Source organism: Oncorhynchus keta, chromosome 3 (genome assembly GCF_023373465.1).
Source record: "Oncorhynchus keta strain PuntledgeMale-10-30-2019 chromosome 3, Oket_V2, whole genome shotgun sequence".
Taxonomy (NCBI): domain Eukaryota; kingdom Metazoa; phylum Chordata; class Actinopteri; order Salmoniformes; family Salmonidae; genus Oncorhynchus; species Oncorhynchus keta.
Window position 1 is genome coordinate 12,795,343 of NC_068423.1, and position 22,089 is coordinate 12,817,431.

The 22,089-nt window shown below is 44.6% G+C and overlaps 2 protein-coding genes and 1 long non-coding RNA gene across 5 annotated transcripts in view; 1 reads left to right on the plus strand and 2 right to left on the minus strand.

Moving 5' to 3' along the window:
• acsf2 (acyl-CoA synthetase family member 2) overlaps positions 1-22,089 on the plus strand; it is a 33,208-nt gene that overhangs the window by 8,728 nt on the left and 2,391 nt on the right. For all 3 annotated transcript variants that reach the window (XM_035749303.2, XM_035749294.2, XM_035749288.2), the window contains exons 3-11: positions 5,119-5,247; positions 5,374-5,427; positions 5,627-5,745; positions 7,169-7,331; positions 7,610-7,705; positions 7,970-8,121; positions 8,266-8,357; positions 8,604-8,680; positions 21,751-21,858. In XM_035749303.2, the coding sequence (XP_035605196.1) occupies positions 5,119-5,247; positions 5,374-5,427; positions 5,627-5,745; positions 7,169-7,331; positions 7,610-7,705; positions 7,970-8,121; positions 8,266-8,357; positions 8,604-8,680; positions 21,751-21,858 (990 nt within the window). The remainder of the gene's footprint in view (positions 1-5,118; positions 5,248-5,373; positions 5,428-5,626; positions 5,746-7,168; positions 7,332-7,609; positions 7,706-7,969; positions 8,122-8,265; positions 8,358-8,603; positions 8,681-21,750; positions 21,859-22,089) is intronic.
• LOC127914331 (uncharacterized) lies at positions 1,596-3,047 on the minus strand. The gene is made up of 3 exons (XR_008088054.1): positions 2,279-3,047; positions 1,989-2,132; positions 1,596-1,939 (listed from the first exon to the last, which is right to left on the minus strand). It is a non-coding gene; the product is annotated as an uncharacterized LOC127914331 (long non-coding RNA).
• LOC118366709 (chondroadherin) lies at positions 9,857-19,427 on the minus strand. The gene is made up of 4 exons (XM_035749312.2): positions 18,331-19,427; positions 11,126-11,289; positions 10,739-10,887; positions 9,857-10,236 (listed from the first exon to the last, which is right to left on the minus strand). The coding sequence occupies exons 1-3, from the start codon at positions 19,114-19,116 to the stop codon at positions 10,746-10,748; spliced, it is 1,092 nt and encodes a 363-aa protein (XP_035605205.1). The 5' UTR covers positions 19,117-19,427; the 3' UTR covers positions 9,857-10,236; positions 10,739-10,745.

Sequence of the window (22,089 nt, forward strand, 5' to 3'; positions counted from 1 at the left end):
CAATTTATCACCAACCCCCATCCTTGCATCTTTTCCCTGTCTTATCTTCTCAGGCAAATTTACACTCCTCTTTACATCTACTTACTCATAATATATAATAATAATAATATATGCCATTTAGCGGACGCTTTTATCCAAAGCGACTTACAGTCATGTGTGCATACATTCTACGTATGGGTGGTCCCGGGAATTGAACCCACTACCCTGGCGTTACAAGCGCCATGCTCTACCAACTGAGCTACAGAAGGACCACTCATCCATTCTCCTTCATTCACACACAACATACCCTATGCCTCCGAAGATCCGTGGGGGATGATGTAGTGCACACACAATGTACTTTTTCTCTTAATTTTTCATGTACCGAATAAATATGGACTTTTTCAACTCTACTGTTGCGATAAAGAGCAAATGTGCCTATTCTGGTCTTTTTTTCCCATCCCTATTTTAAACAGTTCACCCAAATTACAAAAGAATACAAACATTTTGTATTAATCTTAAAAGCAGTCTATGGACAAGCAGACTGCAATCTATGATTTGGCTATGCACTGTCATCAACCATTAATATTTCCTGTGGAGAGCTTTTGTGTAGTGGTAACACTCCCCGGCATGTCCTATACAACATTTCACCTGAGAACAGGTGATCTCTGCTTTCAACCTTCCAACTGTTTCTAGCATTTACCTGTCTCCTTAAATCATTTAATTACTGTCTGAATAAAGTGTCAAACCACCTAAAAAATAATATAGCATACTTTAAATTTCATTCCCCCAAAATTTCAAAGTAACAATGTCGTCCAATTTTTAGGGTTCATTTGATGTTCAATACGCCTGACCTGTGGTTTTTATTTTGAAAAGTTCCACCCTGGTCATAGGCCTGAGCCATGTCAAAATGCATAGAATTGCAGGAAATTAGCTTTTTAAACAGTAAAATAAATATCCCATCCAGGGTTTGTGCCAGGTGGGAATGAAATTCACATAGGAAATCTCACTCCAAGCTTTCTTCAAAAGCTGGCAGCCCTAATGTATTGTTTTCTCTTTATTCAACCCACCTGCCACACACCAGCCCTACATACACACAATATTTAAACCCGACTGCCACGCTGCAGGTTGAGTCAATCTGCGGATCACTAATCCGCGGGCCTACGAAAGGGCGGCCGCCAGTTGCCCATCACTGTGGGTCAGAATCACACAGTTTCACAGATACTGTACATTATCAGTGGACCCTCGGCTCAGTCTGGGTTCAAACTTTATTCATAACATTCAGTACTGGCAGGCATTTGATACTGGCAGTTCAACAGGTCAAAGATGGGAACACCGGTACTTATTTGCAACAGATAATTGTAGACTAAGTGAAAAACTACTTATTTAAATATGGTACTTAAACATATTGTCACACCCGGATCTTTCACCTGTATTTGTGATTGTCTCCACCCCCCCAGGTGTCGCCCACCTTCCCCATTTATCCCCTGTGTATTTATACCTTTGTTCTGTTTGTCTGTTGCCAGTTTGTCAAGTCAACCAGCGTTTTTGTTATCAGCTCCTGCTTTTCCCAGTCTCTCTTTTTCTCGCCCTCCTGGTTTTGACCCTTGCCTGTCCAGACCCTGAGCTATCCTGCCGACCTGTACTTCTGCCTACCCAGAGCCTGCCTGTCATCCGGTACCGTTGCCCCACCTCTGGTTTACAGAACCCTGCCTGCCTTGACCTGTCTTATTGCCCCACCTCTGGTTTACAGAACCCTGCCTGCCTTGACCTGTCTTATTGCCCCACCTCTGGTTTACAGAACCCTGCCTGCCTTGACCTGTCTTATTGCCCCACCTCTGGTTTACAGAACCCTGCCTGCCTTGACCTGTCTTATTGCCCCACCTCTGGTTTACAGAACCCTGCCTGCCTTGACCTGTCTTATTGCCCCACCTCTGGTTTACAGAACCCTGCCTGCCTTGACCTGTCTTATTGCCCCACCTCTGGTTTACAGAAACCCTGCCTGCCTTGACCTGTCTTATTGCCCCACCTCTGGTTTACAGAACCCTGCCTGCCTTGACCTGTCTTATTGCCCCACCTCTGGTTTACAGAACCCTGCCTGCCTTGACCTGTCTTATTGCCCCACCTCTGGTTTACAGAACCCTGCCTGCCTTGACCTGTCTTATTGCCCCACCTCTGGTTTACAGAACCCTGCCTGCCTTGCCCTGTCTTATTGCCCCACCTCTGGTTTACAGAAACCCTGCCTGCCTTGACCTGTCTTATTGCCCCACCTCTGGTTTACAGAAACCCTGCCTGCCTTGACCTGTCTTATTGCCCCACCTCTGGTTTACAGAACCCTGCCTGCCTTGACCTGTCTTATTGCCCCACCTCTGGTTTACAGAACCCTGCCTGCCTTGACCTGTCTTATTGCCCCACCTCTGGTTTACAGAACCCTGCCTGCCTTGACCTGTCTTATTGCCCCACCTCTGGTTTACAGAACCCTGCCTGCCTTGACCTGTCTTATTGCCCCACCTTTGGTTTACAGAACCCTGCCTGTCTTGACCTGTCTTATTGCCCCTGCTGCATTATTAAACCATTGTTAATTTGACTTGTCTGCATCTGGGTCTTATCTTCATACCTGATACATACATGGTTAACTCCCGTTTCCATTCCACAAAGGGAATGCATCTACGATCATGTTTAGTACATATCAATCCATATCAACAGTTTATCAAATACATGGAAATAATGAATCAAATCATTTTCCATTACACAAGGGGTTGCACAAAAGGGAACATCAGGTTGATTGGACGTCAATACATCTGCTGTCTCTCCCCTCTTGTTCAGTTGGAAACAGCATTGCACAAGTTCGCAAACGCAGCGCTGATATCACACACAGAGCCAAAACAAATACGAGGAGGAGATTTAGCCCAAAACAAATTTAGGGGTTGATTTGATAAATTCATCACTATTTACTGTGGCACATGATGCTCTTTTGTTCTGTAGATTTTAAAAATGAATCTGTTACTTCATTGACATAAACGCAGCAAAAAAAGAAATGTCCCCTTTTCAGAATCCTGTCTTTCAAAGATAATTAGTAAAAATCCAAATAACCAAACAGATCTTCATTGTAAAGGGTTTAAACACGGTTTCCCATGCTTGTTCAATGAACCATAAACAATTAATCAACATGCACTTGTGGAACGGTCGTTAAAACACTAACAGCTTATAGACGGTAGGCAATTAAGGTCACAGTTATGAAAACCTTGGACACTGAAGAGGCCTTTCTACTGACTCTGGAAAAACACAAAAAGAAAGATTCCCAGGGTCCCTGCTCATCTGCATGAATGTGCCTTAGGCATGCTGCAAGGAGGCATGAGGACTGCAGATGTGGCCAGGGCAATAAATTGCAATGTCCTTACTCTGAGACGCCTAAGACAGCGCTACAGGGAGACAGGACGGACAGCTGATCGTCCTCGCAGTGGCAGACCACGTGTAACAACTCCTGCACAGGATCAGTATATCCAAAAATCACACCAGCGGGACAGTTACAGGATGGCAACAACCACTGCCCGAGTTACACCAGGAACGCACAATCCCTCCATCAGTGCTCAGACTGTCTGCAATAGGCTGAGAGAGGCTGGACTGAGGGCTTGTAGGCCTGTTGTAAAGGCAGGTCCTCACCAGACATCACCGGCAACAATGTTGCCTATGGTCACAAACCCATTGTCGCTGGACCAGACAGGACTGGCAGAAAGTGCTCTTTACTGATGAGTCGCGGTTTTGTCTCACCAAGGGTGATGGTCGGATTTGCGTTTATCGTCGAAGGAATGAGAGTTACACTGAGGCCTATACTCTGGAGCGGGATCGATTTGGAGGTGGAGGGTCTGTCATGGTCTGGGGCGGTGTGTCACCGCATCATCGGACTGAGCTTGTCATTGCAGGCAATCTCCACGCTGTTTGTTACAGGGAACACATCCTCCTCCCTGATGTGGTACCCTTCCTGCAGGCTCATCCTGACATGACCCTCCAGCATGACAATGCCACCAGCCATACTGCTCGTTCTGTGCGTGATTTCCTGCAAGACAGGAATGCCAGTGTTCTGCCATGGCCAGCGAAGAGCCCGAATCTCAATCCCATTGAGCATGTCTGGGACCTGTTGGATCGGAGGGTGAGGGCTAGGGCCATTCCCCCCCCAGAAATGTCCGGCAACTTGCAGGTGCCTTGGTGGAAGAGGGGGGTAACATCTCACAGCAAGAACGGGCAAATCTGGTGCAGTCCATGAGGAGGAGATGCACTGCAGTACTTAGTATCTGGTGTGGCGACCAGCTGCATTGACTGTTACTTTTGATTTTGACCCCCCCCCCTCTTGTTCAGGGACACATTATTCAATTTCTGTTAGTCACATGTCTGTGGAACTTGTTCAGTTTATGTATCAGTTGTTGAATCTTGTTATGTTCACATGTTAAGTTTGCTGAAAATCAACACAGTTGACAGTGAGCGGACATTTTTTGTTGTCTTAAGCAGTTGTGGCTATTTAACAAGACCCCAATGGTTGGAAGAACGCAGTGAGCTGTGTTGGAGGCAAAGTCTAACCTGGTGTGATCTCCAGGTTATGAAATCATTAAACTAAGTTCAAATGTGACCAATGACACCAAACGTATTAACAGTATTTGTCCTGGGACTACGGTAACCAGGCAGTAGCTGGTATCTGATTAGAAAGTGATTTCTACGGTACTTACCTGCTGTGGATACAGCTACCCATGATATGACTGGGCATAGCGTGGATAGAGTTCAGATAGCCAAACCTTGACTTTTGAAGTTAAACATTCATTCGGCGATAAAGAATTGTCACGTGTTTGGGTAACAACCAGCTGTGTCGCTCACTCAGTTTGGTTTAGATTCTATTGATAGTCATAGTAATCAATAATGTATTTCTGCAGTTTTTTAAAATGCGGTTCTGATTAATTCAATGTTGAAATGTGCACTACAAAATACCCCTTTAGATATGTTTTACCTTATCTCTTGCTACTGTTTTACTCAACTGTCTTTCTCAATTCCCCTGTCTCTTTCAGCAATGCTGCTGTGAATCGCTTTCTAGCGTCCAGCTATGCATTGATTACCATTACTTCTTTGTGCTGACGGTGCTCCATTATGGCTCAGGTGGACCAGGCTGCTGCAGGCCTCCTGGCACTGGGACTGAAGAGGGGGGACCGACTGGGCATGTGGGGACCCAACACATATGAGTGGGTCCTGTTCCAGTTTGCCTCAGCCAAGGCTGGCATCATACTGGTGAGCTCTGACACTGGTGGCATGGAGGAGGAATATTAACAGGGGAAAGAGGTTTTTCAACCTCAATTGTGAAGTCAAGTACATTAAAGCGGCCGTTTTCATTAGTTATGCTTTGTCTTCTGACAGGTGTCTGTGAACCCAGCCTATCAGGTGCAGGAGTTGGAGTTTGCTTTGAGGAAGGTGGGTCACTTGAGTTGCCACGTCATGTTTTGTTCCATGAAAGTTGCACTGGGTGTGACACTATTAAGTACGGTGCAGAGATTATTGCTAGTTAAACAGTTTATAATGAGGATAAAGGCAATGATGTTGATGACGTTCATTGGTGGTAATAACAGTGTGTTCATTGGTGGTAATGATGTAGTTTCCTGCTTTGGTCCAGGTTGGATGCAATGCCATTGTGTGCCCGACCCAGTTTAAGACTCAGAAGTACTGTGACATGCTCAGGCAGATCTGTCCAGAGATGGACACTGCTATCCCAGGATCGGTCAAGAGTGCCAGGTATGACCACCCTGTTTTCATACACAATCACAACTCTTCTTTTGACAAAATAACACAATTTCAGTTACACTGAATGATGATCAAATTACAATGGGTTGTGTTCTGGTGGGTGCAAAGCACTGAATATTGCAGATAGAAAAAAAGTCTACAGCTCAGACGATTCTCTGATCTATTCTACATGACTGAGAAGCATGGCTGTCTGTTCTACATGTTTTTCTAGAGCTTTTTGAGGTCGGGTTTTTTTTCCGGAGAAAAAAACAACATTAAATGCAATACACATTTTGTGGGTTGAATGCTGTAAGAACACAGAGTAAAACAATTAAGGAAAGTCCCATGATGGAGGTGACTTGCCATAACTGCTTTTCACTTATTAACCATCATTTATTCACATTACTTTACCAAAATATTTCAGTTGTTGTGTATATTTGTTTCATTTGATGACTTTATTATTTCATTCCAAGTCATCTTCTCAATAGAGCTCTATATGCTGTCTGGCAAAATCACTAGTCATTCTTCAAAGTAAATAAGGCATACTTTTATGACTGCTAAATACCAACTCTCAAACACTTAGATCAGGAATGGGCAACTAGCGCCCCCACTTTTGAAGGCCTTCGGATCAATAAAAAATGTAATACTAATATGTATATATCTTTTTTGGGGGGAAACTCTGTCGTCTCACCTTACTGTTAGAATAGTCACTGATAGTCAGTCAATTAGCCCATGTCAGCAAAACATTTTTAGATTGCTTTGTTTAGTGGCCAGATATCTGAACTTACTATCATGGTTGAATTACTGGCCGGGGGGCCCCCACTGATTGACAGATGTTTTTTAAGTCTCACTCATATCATATAAAAAAACTGCAAACATTTCTTCTCTGCCCCATGGCAAAATGTGTAGAATTGAAGCAAATTTCCTTTAAAACTTCAATTTTCTCTACCACCGAATGTCAAAATGTGCACCACCATCAAAGTTGCCCATCCCTGACTTAGATCTTGTATTTTCCAGTAGAGATACCACTAGATCGCACATTCTTCTCTTTTACGTAGCAGTTGTAAAAATAAAAAAACACAGAGCGAAAAAGTTTGTGCGCAATGAATTATGGTCATTGTAGTTCATTTCCACATTATCTGCACTCAACTAAGTAGAATATTGGCCTGTTGGAAACTACAACTTCCTACTATATCGCACAGTTGGGGCTTGATATGATTTATCTTTACAGAAACTGTGTAATGTGCTTATTAAACTCACAGAAAAAAATACAAACCGATTTCAGTCAATTAGTTGTTTAAAAATAACTGAAATGTCAGATAATCGCTCAGCTTTAGTTACATTGCACCCCACTGAGCTCACACGATTATCTGTTCTATTCTACATAATGTATTTCTATCTGAATGTTTTGTTACGTGTGACCCTCCCTCCTCAGACTCCCTGACCTCCACACAGTGATAGTGACAGACAGCCGGCAGCCGGGGATGTACCACCTAGAGGACGTGATGCAGGCAGGGAGCAGCCAGCACATGCAGCAGCTGGAGGAGCTGCAGAAGAAACTGTCCTTCGACGACCCCATCAATATTCAGTTCACATCGGTACTTTTAGTAAACTGTATAGAATCTCACTCTCTATTCTTCCCATTTGATCCTGTGCTCACAGTTTGTCTTTACATGGTCATGGTGTCCAACAACTCTATAATGTGAATTCATGTTAAATCCTCTGTTGACAGGGATCTGAATCATAATACTCAACAGTATTTAGTCGTGATGCATGTCCCCTGTGCATGTCCCAGTTGACCTATTCAAGTGCATTTGCGAATATGCATTGCTTTGTGCCCACTATTTCTCTGACGTACTTGTTTGTCTGATGTCAGGGTACGACGGGGAACCCCAAAGGTGCCACCCTCTCCCACCACAACATCGTCAACAATGCCTACTGCATTGGCATGCGACTTGGATATGACTGGAGGGTGGGTGCCCTGCCTACACACACATATGATTCCAGACAATGAGTTAGTTAGGCTGCGTTTAGACAGGCAGCCCAATTCAGATTTTTTTTCCCCCACTAATTGGTCTTTTGACCAATCACATCAGATACTTTCACATCAGATCTTTTTCAGAGCTGATCTGATTGGTCAGAAGACCGATTAGTGAAAGAAAAAAACAGAATTTGGCTGCCTGTCTAAACATAGCCATAGAGTCACTAGGGTAGTCTTTAATCCATGTCCCCTCAGTCTCAGGTACGCGTATGCCTGCCTGTGCCCATGTACCACTGCTTCGGCTCGGTGGGTGGTGGCATTGTCATGGCCACGCATGGCATCACGTTGGTCTCTCCCTCCACCGGGTACGACGGACGTGCCAACCTGGCAGCTATGGAGAGTGAAAGGTATGGCAGAAATAACTAAGTCCTGGTGGTAAACATGCATTCAGTGTTATTGAGGACATTTCTGGGACAGTAAACTGTGGTGTAGGTTGTGTGCTTTGCGCCTCGATCAAGTGTATCCACTTTTCCACCCCCTCCCTCCACCAGGTGTACCTTTGTCTATGGCACTCCTACTATGTACATCGACATGCTGGGCCAGCCTGACTTGGCCAAGTTTGACTTGTCGTCAGTGGAGGGAGGTGAGAGACCATGTTTTTAACCCCGCTCATTTGTTTCTGTTCTAATCATATTCTGGAAATCGGCTGGATTGAAGATGAGTTAGGATGGCCATTGATTGGGATGAAATCCTGCATACTCGGGGGTCCTATAGGACCGTTATTGAGACATCTTTATATTGGTTATATCAAAGGACCGTTATTGAGACATCTTTATATTGGTTATATCAAATGTACTGTATCTTAGATGTGTTTATTTATGCATTTTAGGCATCATGGCTGGTTCCCCGTGTCCACCTGAAATAGTGAAGAAGGTCATTTCTACCATGGGCATTAAGGAGTTCGTAGTGAGTAATGTTTTCTGAATTAAGTTAATTGATTAATTAAAGTTAGCTAAATGATTACTGAATATAATTTAGGCCTGAGTCAGTCCCTGGTTAGAGGTGGAGGCTCAAAACCAGCTGTGGGGTAACCCTTCAGGACCTTCACTGCTGGGTACAGTTAATATATTTTTTTCGTTAGAGGGAGACATTTTCATACGAGAACGCCCTTCCAGATTCATTATTGCAGAGTTGTGTGCCGACCTTTACTCCTAGCGAGTTACAGGATGGGCATGCGTTTGTTTCAGCCCAGCACTAACTCACATGCTTTTGCTAATAAGCTACACATCCAGACTTGGATTAGTTGAAGCAGGTGTGCTAGTGTTGGGCTGGGACAAACCCCCAAACTCTAGCTCCCTGGGAGTAAGGTTGGCCGCTCCTATGACATTATCTCTCTGTTAATATGTTAGCACAGAGTAGCTGAAAATGGAATCAGGACAGACAAGGTTACATATTTATTTCTTAGATGTCCCCCCAAAATATGATGTTCAATATACATTTAAAAAAATGCTGAAGTCAAATATTAAGAGTTATGAAAGGGAAAGGGGGGTACCTACATGCTCCCAGAGTTTGGGAAGTCTTCAATGCCTATAGATAATCCATTGATTTAGCAGTAGAAAGTATCTTGTTTTCAATGTAAATCAATTACTTTAAATGAAATGTCACACAGTGTAAGCATTGCCACAGCAGTGGGAGTGGGGGGTGGAAAAGGCTAAATATTTAGTATATTATATTATTTAGTCAAAGACTCAGACATGACACCTCTGCTACCTATTCTCTAATCCGTTTTGAACTGTACAACATGTCCTCCTGTGATAACAGACCTAAAGGCACTGCAAACACTTCCAACCTTCATTCATGTAAGCATGATTATTTTTTTTGTATCTCTGGGGAGATTGAATACATACAAAGGACAGTCTTTAAACGAAAGATACCGCTGGAGAACTGGACTCCTCTCTTTGTCATCTCTGACTATGTTCCTTTTCAACTTGCCGTTGCTCCATTATCTCATAAACCCGTTCAGAAAAAGTCCTTAGCCGCCTGCGCTGTGTTGTGTCACTTACCTTTGGTCAGAGTTTTGAGAGGAGTCGGGTCAAGTCACAATATGTCAAGGTCCGTTTTACGGTCACAGTCCTTTCTGGATGTTGTTTTCTCAGTCTGACAGAATTTCTCATGGGAGAAGCGAGACATGACCAACCGAGTGAACCACATTAAATAAAGGGAGACCTGGCCTGGAACATTCCATTTGGAAGGTTGTTAGGGGGGGCTTGGGGGATGATGCAGGCCGTTGCTGTGGCAGCAGGTGATGGGGTCCTGAGAGGTGAGTGTGTAAAGCTGGCTTTAGGGAGAGCGAGAGTAGGAGAGTCAACATGGCTGCTCGTCTGAATGTTGGTTGTGGGATGCATGATATTTGGCAGATAGTGAGATGGACGGTCTTTAAGTAGCAGTTAGCGTTGCTTTCTTTCTCTGCACACGTACCGAGCCTGTCACCTGGACAGGCCTTTCCCCTCAGGCAGCGTCTCCTGTGGAAAGACACAAACATCAGCAGCCAAGTCAAACAGTCTGCCCTCCTATTGTTCAACGCCATGACCGGGACACACTGTTCTTTTCTGGACAGGACCCCAAGGCCAAGATGGAAAATAACAGCCAGAGGACAGAAGACAGAGTTCTGAGGGAAAAGAAGGATATCAAGATAGGCCGGTCCAAACCCATCCCCTGACCTTAAGCGCTATTGTTTCAATCCAATGTCATGTGTGTGCCAAGTCCCCAAACACACAAATACAATCCTTTGTAAGAATTCAAACCAGAAGGGGACCAACAAAAATGTGAAAATATGTATCACAATCGAAACCCTTTGTCAAGCTGTTCTTGGGTAAATGCATATGACTGCAACATCTCAAGTCTGATACTGAGAAACTCTTTAAGCTTGCTGAGCTCAGCTCATAAGTTCACTTGACTGAGGTTTCAACTTGCCTATTTACGGACTAGTTTTGTATTTCGCCGAGTCCTCGTCAGTCAGGTTACCTGTGTTTTAATGGCGTGTGCCCTTCTTGGCTCTCTTTGTCTTAACTGTGCAGTCGCTGAAGGCAGAGCTGTCCCTGATCTGCTTTCCTCTCTGTGAGGACGGAGCGGCACAGAGCGCATCAGGGCGCTGGCGGCTAGAATCCATCCACCTAGTGGAGGGAAACCGAGAGAATCAGACATACAGGGTCTTGGAAGTTCTCTCTCGCGGTTTGGATAATATGTTTGCTAATCAAGGTTTTAGAATGTTGAAATGTATTCATGGATTCCGTTTAGTGTGCATATCAAATAGACAACTGTCTGTGTGTGGTTTTCTACCTCTATTGTGTCAGTTCAAGGTAAGATTTCCTACTGTATGTGTGTGTGTGTAAAGGTGAGGTCATTACTTACTTGCGCAGAGGGCCTAGCGTGCAGGTGCAGCTCCAGGGGTTGTTGGCGAGCGTGAGGTTGGTGATGCTGGTGAACTCCAGGCTCTTGGGCAGGGACTTGAGCTTGTTGTTGTCCAAGTGCAGAGACTTGATGGCCGTCATGCCGTTGAACGCCCCGTCAGAAAACTACAGGCAGACAGATATAAGACACAGTACAGGAGGCTTTTCAGTTTCATCAGAAGAGGTAGACTTTGACGAGAGATATTTAAACCATAATGTCATGACCAAGAATAGTCTCGTCCTTCAAATCCAAAAGTAGTTCATTACAAGTATAAAAGCTTCATGTGACTGATTGAAATCACTGAATTCAACTATTGAAACCCTGAACTCAACAATAAAGTAGATCTCTCCTTTCTCACATGGCAGGGAAGGCATTCCTGGTGCTGTAAATGGATGTAGAATTTGCAGTTAGACCTCATCCTTAATATCTGTCATAGGGCAGACAGCAATGCTTGGTAGAGGGAATTGTTTTTTTTTTTCTCCAGCAATGTCACTCTGTCTGACATGAAAGCCTCCACTCATAACTGGTTCCTGTACCGTTGCTTATGTAAACTGGACTGTCTCACCTCTCCCTTCTCCCAAACTTCATACGCATTTTCTGAGGCTGCTAAAAACTCCACAGAGGTGCAAGATGAGCTGATGTTCACCCTGTTATGTTTCAGCGTGAATAATTGGGTAATATTTGGTTGAGACGTTGATCAATGGGATTACAACCTATATTCACATTCAAGTGTTATCACTGTACTTTAAATCATCTAAGAGCACAACCAAATGCCAATGGAAAAACAATGTCTGGGTTTTGGTTTAGTTGTCACCCAAACGTGTATCGCTACGCTTTCAACCATTTTTAAAAGCACCAAATGGGAATACAATGTCAAGATTGATTTGTTGTGTAAATAAATAAAATATCTATCACTGTGCTTCATTAACTGGCTTGCAATTGAGATGACATAAAAAGTACATGGCGCAAGTGATCAATGATGTTCAAGATTCTGCACAGAGTATTACAGCAATGGTGAGGATCTCCACAGACTTGTGATTACCTATTCATGCTATCTTGAACAGTCACGCTTTATATGATTACATATAAAACAAATGTATAGTTACAGTAACCTTAATATGGCCATGGAGGTGTTACTCATTTTAAGGTTGAATGCTACATTAGTTTGTAAGATAACTTTAGGCTATTTACTGTATTACAAAAGTAATATTGAATTGTGTTTGGTTGACAACGCAACCAAATATCAACATTTTAACATTTACATTACATTTAAGTCATTTAGCAGACGCTCTTATCCAGAGCGACTTACAAATTGGTGCATACACCTTATGACAACCAGTGGAACAGCCACTTGCATCTAAATCTTGTTGGGGGGGAAAAGGATTACCTACCCTTTTACCCTATCCTAGGTATTCCTTGAAAGATGGGGTTTCAGGTGTCTTGGAAGGTGGTGATTGAGTGTTTGGAGGGAGTTTGTTCCACCATTGGGGGCCAGAACTGTAACAGTTTTGACTGGGCTGAGAACTGCTCAGTGGTAGGGAACAGCAGGCCAGAGGTGGATGAACCAGTGCCCTTGTTTGGGTGTAGGGCCTGAAATCAGAGCCAGGAGGTTTTGAGGGCACGTTCCCCTCACAGCTCCGTGAGCACCATGGTCTTGGCGGATGCGAGCTTCAACTGGAAGCCAGTGGAGAGAGCGGAGGAGCGGGGTGACGTGGAGAGAACTTGGGAAGGTTGAACACCAGACGGGCTGCAGCATTCTGGATGAGTTGTGGGTTTAATGGCACAGGCAGGGAGCCCAGCCAACAGCGAGTTGCAGTAATCAAGACGGGAGATGACAAGTGCCTGGATTGGACCTGCGCCGCTTCCTGTGTGAGGCAGGGTCAGGTCCCGGATGTTTAGAGCATGAACCTACAGGAACGGGACACCGCCTTGATGTTAGTTGAGAATTTCAGGGTGTTGTCCAGATCATGACCAAGGTTCAGCGCTCTGGGAGGAGGATTCACAATGGAGTTGTCACCGTGTGGCAGATCATTACGGGCAGTTTCCCCGGGAGGAAGAGGAGCTCCGTCTTGCTGAGGTTCAGCTTGAGGTGGTGATCCGTCATCCACAATGATATGTCTGCCAGACATGCAGAGATGCGATTCGCCACCTGGTCATCAGAAGGGGGAAAGGAGAAGATTAATTGTGTGCGTCTGCATAGCAATGATAGGAGAGACCATGTGAGGTTATGACAGAGCCAAGTGACTTGGTGTATAGCGAGAATAAACAGGGCCTAGAACAGAGCCCTGGGGACACCAGTGGTGATTTGAGCCGTGGTTGACAGGTTTTTGCCACGCCACCTGGTAGGAGCGACCTGTCAGGTAGGACGCTAAATGCGTGGGCCGCGCCGGAGATGCCCAACTCGGACAGGGTGGAAGGAGGATCTGATGGTTCACTGGTTCTAAAGCATAGGTCTAGAAGGATGAGAGCAGAGGAGAGAGAGTTAGCTTTAGCAGTGCGGAGCGCCTCCGTGATACAGAGAAGAGCAGTCTCAGTTGAATGACTAGTCTTGAAACCTGACTGATTTGGATCAAGAAGGTCATTCTGAGAGAGATAGCGGTAGAGCTGGCCAAGGACGGCACGCTCAAGAGGAGATTTAAAAGGAGATATAGGCATATCTACTTCCTGGATGGGCTTAATCATATTCTTTAACTTGTATTTTTGGTTGAGTTGGAGACATGAATTCAACATATCATTTGTTAACTTGTCTACAAAAATACCTGTCCTTTTCAATCAACCAGAGCTTGGAACCCTAGGCTTATTGTATTGTTTATTTTTAGTTGAATTCTGGGTTGAATTGAAACAATAGTTGTTGACTTTGTAAATGCTATGTAGGCCCAAATAGCATCATTGATGATATGAGTGAAAGTATGGTCACATTTAATTTGTTCTGTTAAACCTACCCTTTTGGAATGACTGATAGCATGAGTGAGATCTTAACAATCATTCTCTCATTGGTAATAGTCAGTGACAAATATCATAGCTAAGCAGGGCTTAGTTAAAAAACCTTGGATGGGAGACCAACAGGTAGCAGTAGATAGATCAGTTCTCCAGTAGGAGGTGCTGCCCAGCCTGTTTTTTTTAGATAGTGGATATAAATGTTGAAGATTTGACGTTGTTTAAGGTATAATTTTAGGGGAATTTGTACAGGGTTTGTCTATGTTGAAATTTGGTTAACATGATGACATAATCCTGTGGTTGATATTTGACTCTCAAAACAACCGTTTTTCTAAGTCCAATGTATTTTCCACATCACAAAATGTTGACAAATGACTTTGAAAGAACGTTGACTCAACCCGTTTGTCCGGTGGGTTGGCTCTTAGCCTCTTAACAGGGAGAGGAGGTTCCGGGGGCAGCCGTGAGAGGAGGGTGTGCTTTTGCAGCATGTTATGTAAGACTATAAGAGATGAGGCTGTTGATTGAGGTGTCTTTTGGAAATTTCCACTGCAGAAGGGCGCAAGTGCCAAGGTGGAGGCTTCTGATAATTTGCAGCAATGGAAGATGGATGACTTCCAGCGTTGCCAGGTTGTTTTTGCTCTCTTTTTAGTCTCTCTCTCTGAGCCACTTCTCTGCCAAGAACGCATGCAAGGGCCCAATTGTCCATTCACCTAAGCAAGCTAAAAATACCTGTCCTTCATGGGCTACGGAACACCCTCTATTTACCTGTCTCCTAACCCTTACTGACCTGTTGGCAGGAGCCTCCTGCCAAGGGGAAAAAACACACCGAAAATTCTAGAATTTGGCTGGTACAGTACATGCTTGGATACGGGCTAGCAAACAAAAACACCCTAAAAATACCCACGTTTGACTGGAAAATTGCTTTTTACTCTCCCCCACCATGTGCCCCCCAAAACCTTGCCATCTCACACTGCTTTCCCCTCACTTTCACTGGTACAGTCTGCCTGAGAGATGCTTGTTATTTTACCATTTCCCCTGTGGAATCTCTCCATACTGTATTATGGTTTGAAAAACTCAAATATTGGATTAACATTGAGTTTGGAATGAATGGGCAGCAGCAAGCTAACCCCTCAATCAGTATATGTGATAAGTGCCTCGAAGCCAGCCTTTCCCATCTCTCCACTCAGGCCTTGACTGGGGTTCATTCAACCTTGTTACCTCTTACATTGTTACGCTACGCGTTACTAGGTGTAGGATCGATGATTATCTCTAGACAGGAAACCATTTCCTGTGCTCTCTGGACTGTGTCTGCTGTTGTTCCCTGAACTATATAGCCTTGGAGTGTCTGTATGACAGTTCAAAACTCCTTCCCCACCAAAGGATGGAAGCTAGCCAGATCTTAAAAACCTCGTCGGGCTGCACCATTTGAGTGTAATGAGGCGGTCACCCACCTCACACCAACCTGAACCTCAGGAATGATCAAGACCTGCGTCAACGCCGCCCACTCACTGCATGGTCAAGGATATCTCGGGCTATGCTTCAGGAACCCTTGTATGATGGTGTGTCTGGGTTTACAGTACTGTACGAGCTGAAGCTGAAACTGAAGAGTGTGATGCTTACTAGGTGATGTCACTTGGCCACCTGACATTGTTTGAAATCTCCCAATTAGGACGGCATGTATGTGTCGCCCATATCTCCTTAATATAAACAGCAGGGACCGGATCCCTCCGCCAACTCCACTTCTTGTCCTCACCAAGCTAAATTGGACATGAATCCAATCTTCAGCGCCAACAGTCCACCAACCAACTACAGTTATATATGGGAATGGAGCAACATAAGACTAGAATACCACTCCTCTCTCCCACTGTGCAATCCTCCTGACCTACACACTTTCAGGGGAAGAGATCTCTTTGTACCACACCATAGGGCGAGCAGAGCAATCAGGGCTAAAACACAGGCTAAAACCACAGGCAACTGTTTTGCCGACAAACAGCCCGAGACAGAGATCCCGCTGGTCTCAGCACGTGCATCCTGACCCAAAGCCTGTGTGACCCATTTTCTTCCCATATGGGTGGATAAGTCATAAGGATCTTATTAGGTTACAGTTAGAGCGATCCAGAGAAAGTGCACAATGTCTATACATCACACACACAGTACCAGTCAAAAGTTTGGATATACCTACTCATTCAGGTTTTTATTTTTTTATTTCTACATTGTAGAATAATAGTGAAGACATCAAAACTATGAAATAACACATATGGAATTATGTAGTAACCAAAAAAGTGTTAAACAAATCAAAATATATTTTATATTACATATTCTTGACAGCTTTGCACACTCTTGGCATTCTCTCAACCAGCTTCATGAGGTAGTCACCTGGAATGCATTTCAATTAACAGGTGTGCCTTAAAATTACATTTGTGGAATTTATTTCCTTCTTAATGCATTTCAGACAATCCGTTGTTGTGACAAGGTAGGGGTGGTAAAAGACCAAGTCCATATTACGATAATCCATCATTTCTTTAAGGTGAGTCAATTCGGAAAATTTCAAGACCTTTGAAAGTTCCTTCAAGTGCAGTCGCAAAAGCATAAAGCGCTATAATGAAACAGGCTCTTATGAGAACTGCGACAGGAAAGGAAGAACCAGAGGTACCTCTGCTGCAGAGGATAAGTTCATTAGTTACCTGCCTCAGAAATTGCAGCCCAAATAAATGCTTCAGAGTTCCAGTAACAGACGCATCTCAACATCAACTGTTCAGAGGAGACTGCATGAATTTCTGTGAAGAAACCACTACTTAAGAACACCAATAATAAGAAGAGACCTGCTTGAGCCAAGAAACACGAGCAATGGACATTAGACTGGTGGAAATCTGTCCAAATTTGAGATTTTTAGTTCCAACCGCTGTGTATTTGTAAGACGCAGAGTAGGTGAATGGGTGATCTCTGCATGTGTGGTTGCCATTGTGAAGCATGGAGGTGTGGGGGTGCTTTGCTGGTGGTCTGTGATTTATTTAGAATTCATGGCTCACACAGCATCCTGCAGCAATACGCCATCCATTCTGGTTTGGGCTTAGTGGGACTATCATTTGTTTGTCAACAGGACAATGACCCAACACACTTCCAGGCTGTGTAAGGGCTATTTGACCAAGGAGAGTGATGGAGTGCTGCATCAGATGACCTGGCCTCCACAATCAGCTGACCTAAACCTAATTGAGATGGTTTGGGATGAGTTGGATGCGGAGTGAAGGAAAAGCAGCCAACAAGTGCTCAGCACATGTGGGAACTCCTTCAAGACTGTTGGAAAAGCATTCCTCAAATATAAAATATATTTTTATTTTGTTTAACATGTTTTTGTTACTACATGATTTCATGTGTTATGATATCTTCACTATTATTCTACAATGTAGAAAATAGTACAAATAGAGAAAAACCCTTGAATGGGTAGGTGTCCAAACTTTTTTGACTGATACTGTGCGTTTAAAAAAAAAATATATATATATATATATATATATACTTCAATGCTCGTCCTAATATTTCTATATTTGTTAATTCCATTCTTTTACTTTTAGATCTGTGATTATTGTTAGATATTACTGCACTGTTGGAGCTAGGAACACAAGCATTTCGCTACACCCGCAATAACATCTGCTAAGTATGTACGCAACCAATAAAATTTGATTTTGAGTATTCCACTCTCGTAAATTTGAACTGTCAGTGATCATATGATGAATGGTAGCAATCTACAAAACCACCTCACATTATTATCTGCCCTCAGGCTACAGTACGCAACCACAGAACTGGGAAAAGAGAACCTGGAAAAGAGGGAGTTGGCCGGTGGCAAGCCAGACTGTGCAGATGAAATATGGCAAGCCAGAACCAAAACAAACAAACAACGAGCCTCCCTAATCCACAGGGTTGCTAGAGTAGACAAGAATACAAAATATGTATACTTACTGAAGCTTGCTCTGTCTCCTGAATGGCTAACTGCGTCAAATAAATGAGATTCGGGTTGCATGAAATGGATCTGTTGTAAATGTTCAATATTCTAAGGCTTGAAATGAATTGTTATCTACTCTTGTCATAGTAGACTTATTTACCACATCTATGCTGTTATTGCCTTGCCGTTCTCTTAAAGTTTCAATCCCCGCTTAATTCTTCCCAACTCAATAAGCACTTTGCACCCACAAAAAGGACCCACACCCACCCCACAAACAATCTGAGAGACCAACCTTCTCCAGCCCCATGCCGTCCAGGTGCAGCTTCTCCATGTAGCGTCCGAAGCTCTGGAAGGCGTTGTCAGGGATGCTTCTCAGGGGGTTCTTGGCCAGGCTCAGTTCCTCCACCACTCTCAGCTTGCTCATGGCCAGACTGGGGTAAGTGGACAGCCTGTTCCTGTCAAGGTGCAGGATTGCCAGGTTCTCTACTTCGTCCAGAGAGCCCGGCTGCAGCGAGCTCATCTCATTGCCACTCATGTGCAGCCAGCGCAGGTCCTTGGCTCCGGCGAAGGTGCCTGGTTTGATGTCGCGCAGCTTGTTATCGTTGAGCTGCAGGATGAACAGGTTGATCATGGGCGAGAAGATGCCCTTGGGTAGGTCGCTGATGCGGTTGCCGTCCAGGTAGAGGTAGGTGAGCTCGGTGAGGTCCTCGAAGGCACCCGGCTTGATGCTGGTGATCTCATTGTTGGACAGGTAGAGGTAGATGAGCTTCTTGAGCCCCTTGAAGGCCTGTCCGCCGATCTCGCGGAGCTGGCAGTGCTGCATGTGCAACGAGATGAGACCCTTGCTGCTGGCGAAGGAGCCGGTGGGCAGGCTGCCCAGGTTGTTCCTCTGCAGATTGAGCAGACGGGTGGCCTCTGACACCTGTGGAATATTCTTTAGCCCCACATTGTCACAGATGACGTGCTGCAGGTCCCCGTGGCAGTGACACAGGGCCGGGCACTGGCTGGGAGCGCCCCATACCACCGGGCCAAGGACCAGCAGGTATGGCCAGACCGAGAGGAAGCTCACACACCGCATGCTGACGCTGCTACTCTAGACTTGTCTGTCCACCGTATCGGTCTTCTGCCTCTTCCTGAGAGCTTCTTCTCACTGCTTGGCAGGTACTCAAAGCTAGAAAAAGTCCTCCAGAAAGTCTCAGGGCGAGAGAGAGAGAGAGAGAGAGAGAGAGAGAGGATTCAGAGAGGGAAGGCAAGAGGTGAGCTGATGTGAGAGAGTGAGTGTGCGACTGAGAGAAAAGGGGGCAGTGCAAAAAATATTCACTTGGGGCTTTGAGAGGAGGACGGCACGGCGCTGAACAGAACACAGCACTATTTATAACATTTATTTGAGGAAAAATCTGAGGAGGGCTCACCAAGGTGTTACGTGGAGACTGCTGCAAGAGGAAGTCAAGTGTCTCTGAGAGTTTAACTCTGCACACACAGTTCGGGATCTTCCACTGACCATAGGGGAATTTAGTTGAGCTCCCTAACTTCTGGTTAAAATGTCTAAAAAGCTTCCAGATCTTCTGCATGAGACATTTAATCAAACGTTTTTTGTGCAACTTTCAGTTGCTTGTTATGTTTAGCAGGCAAAGGATCTCTAGGTCATTTTAGTTATATAAGCAGAAAAATGGTGTAAACATTGCACTCAAGAAGGGCAAAATGTGCTTCCAAATCATAGTGTCTTGGTGGATCAAGCACACTTTTGACTGCCAATATAGCAATGGTCTGTATACCTGTACAGGTTACCTGGATTTGTGTTGGGTAGATAAGAGGCCCTCCACAGGCCGTGGCCATTGTCAGTCATTTCTAAAATAGTTGCCTGAGTGTTGTCGGGCGGTAGGTAAGAGATTTAAGGTTCCATTATTTAGGGTTCCAGACGTCTCTATTGTTTTTCAGTCTGCAGTCAGAGGAAAAGGAGCTCCTTTGTGGCTGTTTTATAACCCATAATCGTCACCAGATGGTTGGCAAGTGGCGGGACTCCTTTTCAAGTCCAAAAAATGTGAAATGATCCCTCTTCACCTCACTAAAAGAGGGTTTCAAATGCCCAGTTTCATTCCTGTGTGCATATTTTCTACTATTTTGAAAAGGAGTAGGGTGTTACAATGGTGTTTGTGGTCACTCTCACTTTCCAAATAGAGGAGAGGTTGTGTCTGGCTGAATTGAGTTTCAGCAGATAGTGTATGTTTAGAAATCACAATATTTTTCATTAGCTTTCACTCAGAGTTGTGTGAGGCCCTGAGTGGGCCTGAAACCAACCAGATGTGAGACCTTGGTCTCGAGAGCTGATCCATTGGCTACTTGAAATTGACCAGGAGCATGAGGGGAAAGAGACAGGAAGGGATGGAGGGAGAGAGAGAGCGAAGTTGTTCACTTCAGCCCTTGGGCTTGCTGGCTTAGCTCCTATGACGCTTTGGCCTCAGAAGGGTGTGTTTATGAGTCCGATGGACACTCTCATGATAAGTGGAATCTCGAGTTTACTTAACAAATCTAGCATTTTATCGGGAACGTCTTTCTCCTGGCTGCCCAGGCGAACATTCTCCCCATCCCCAAACGGCTCCTTCAATGCCTTTCTGTTCACCAGTGATGACCCTACTCTGCCACTCTATCACTACTGGACTTGGCCCTCAGAAGGATGTGCTTGTGGCAGCAGATGAATCGTCTCGCGAGCGCTTCAGAGGATGAAACCATTGCTGACTCCATTGGTCCTGCTATTCAAAGTCTTATCCTTCATTTCACTCAACTTACAACTTCTGCCGACGACCCAGTTGAAATTTGTCAATTTAAAAACGGTAATCAAGAAAAGGTTATCAAGAGGACTCCCTGGTCAGTGAAAGGCCACAGCAGGGCAGATGTATGGGGCGAGGTTTACAGAGGGGAAAGGGGGCAGGCACCATCCTACTGCACAGGTGTGCCAGTTGTCAGGGGGGCACCACATACCTCACTGAGCTCCCATGCCCTGGCTTGCCTGCTGACTCACCCCCTGCCCCTCGCTGACTCAGCTGGTCCTGGCCTTGGAACTGTGAAGTCACGCTGGCGTCCGGTACTGACAGGAAACTGTCCACCAGACAGTGGGCCCAGTGCATCAAAGCTGGGACCGAGAGACTGAAAAACAGCTTCCATCTCAAGGCCATCAGACATCACTAACATTGAGTGGCTGCTGACAACACAGACTAAAATCTCGAGCCACTTTAATAAAAATTGGAAGTAATAAATGTATCACTAGCCACTTTAAACAATGCCACTTTATATAATGTTTGCATACCCTACATTACTCATCTCGTATGTATAAACTGTACTCTATACCATCTACTGCATCTTGCCTACGCCGTTCGGCCATCGCTCCTTCATATATTTATGTACATATTCTTATTCATCCCTTTACATTTGTGTGTATATGGTAGTTGTTGTGAAATTGTTACTTGTTAGATATTACTGCACGGTCGGAACTAGAAGCACAAGCATTTCGCTGCTCTCGCATTAACATCTGCTAACCATGTGTATGTGACAAATATGATTTGGTAGACAGACTGACAGACTTTTCCATGCCCCCTCAGTCACCTTCTCCGACTACCTCTGCAAATGACACAGGGTTGTAGAAGGTCAAGAATAGCACTGTGGTGATACTGTATGTTTTAATTGAACAGTGTGTGGTTTCACTTTGGGTTGACAGATTGCCTATGGAACCACAGAGAACAGCCCTGTGTCATTCTGTGGCTTCCCAACAGACAATTTGGAGAGGAAGTCAGAGACTGTTGGGTGCATTGCCAGTCACATAGAGGTACGTCTCATCCACCTGAGTCATTTATGCGCATATGTTTTAATGTCTTTACTTCTATTATACTATAAGTATATTTGTCTGTTAAAAGGATACTTCGGGATTTTGGCAATGAAGCCCTGTATCTACTTCCCCAGAGTCAGATGAACTCTTGGATACCATTTTTATCTCTGCTTGCAGTTTGAAGTAAGTTGATAACGAGCCCTAGTGCAATTGCTAACTAACATTAGAACA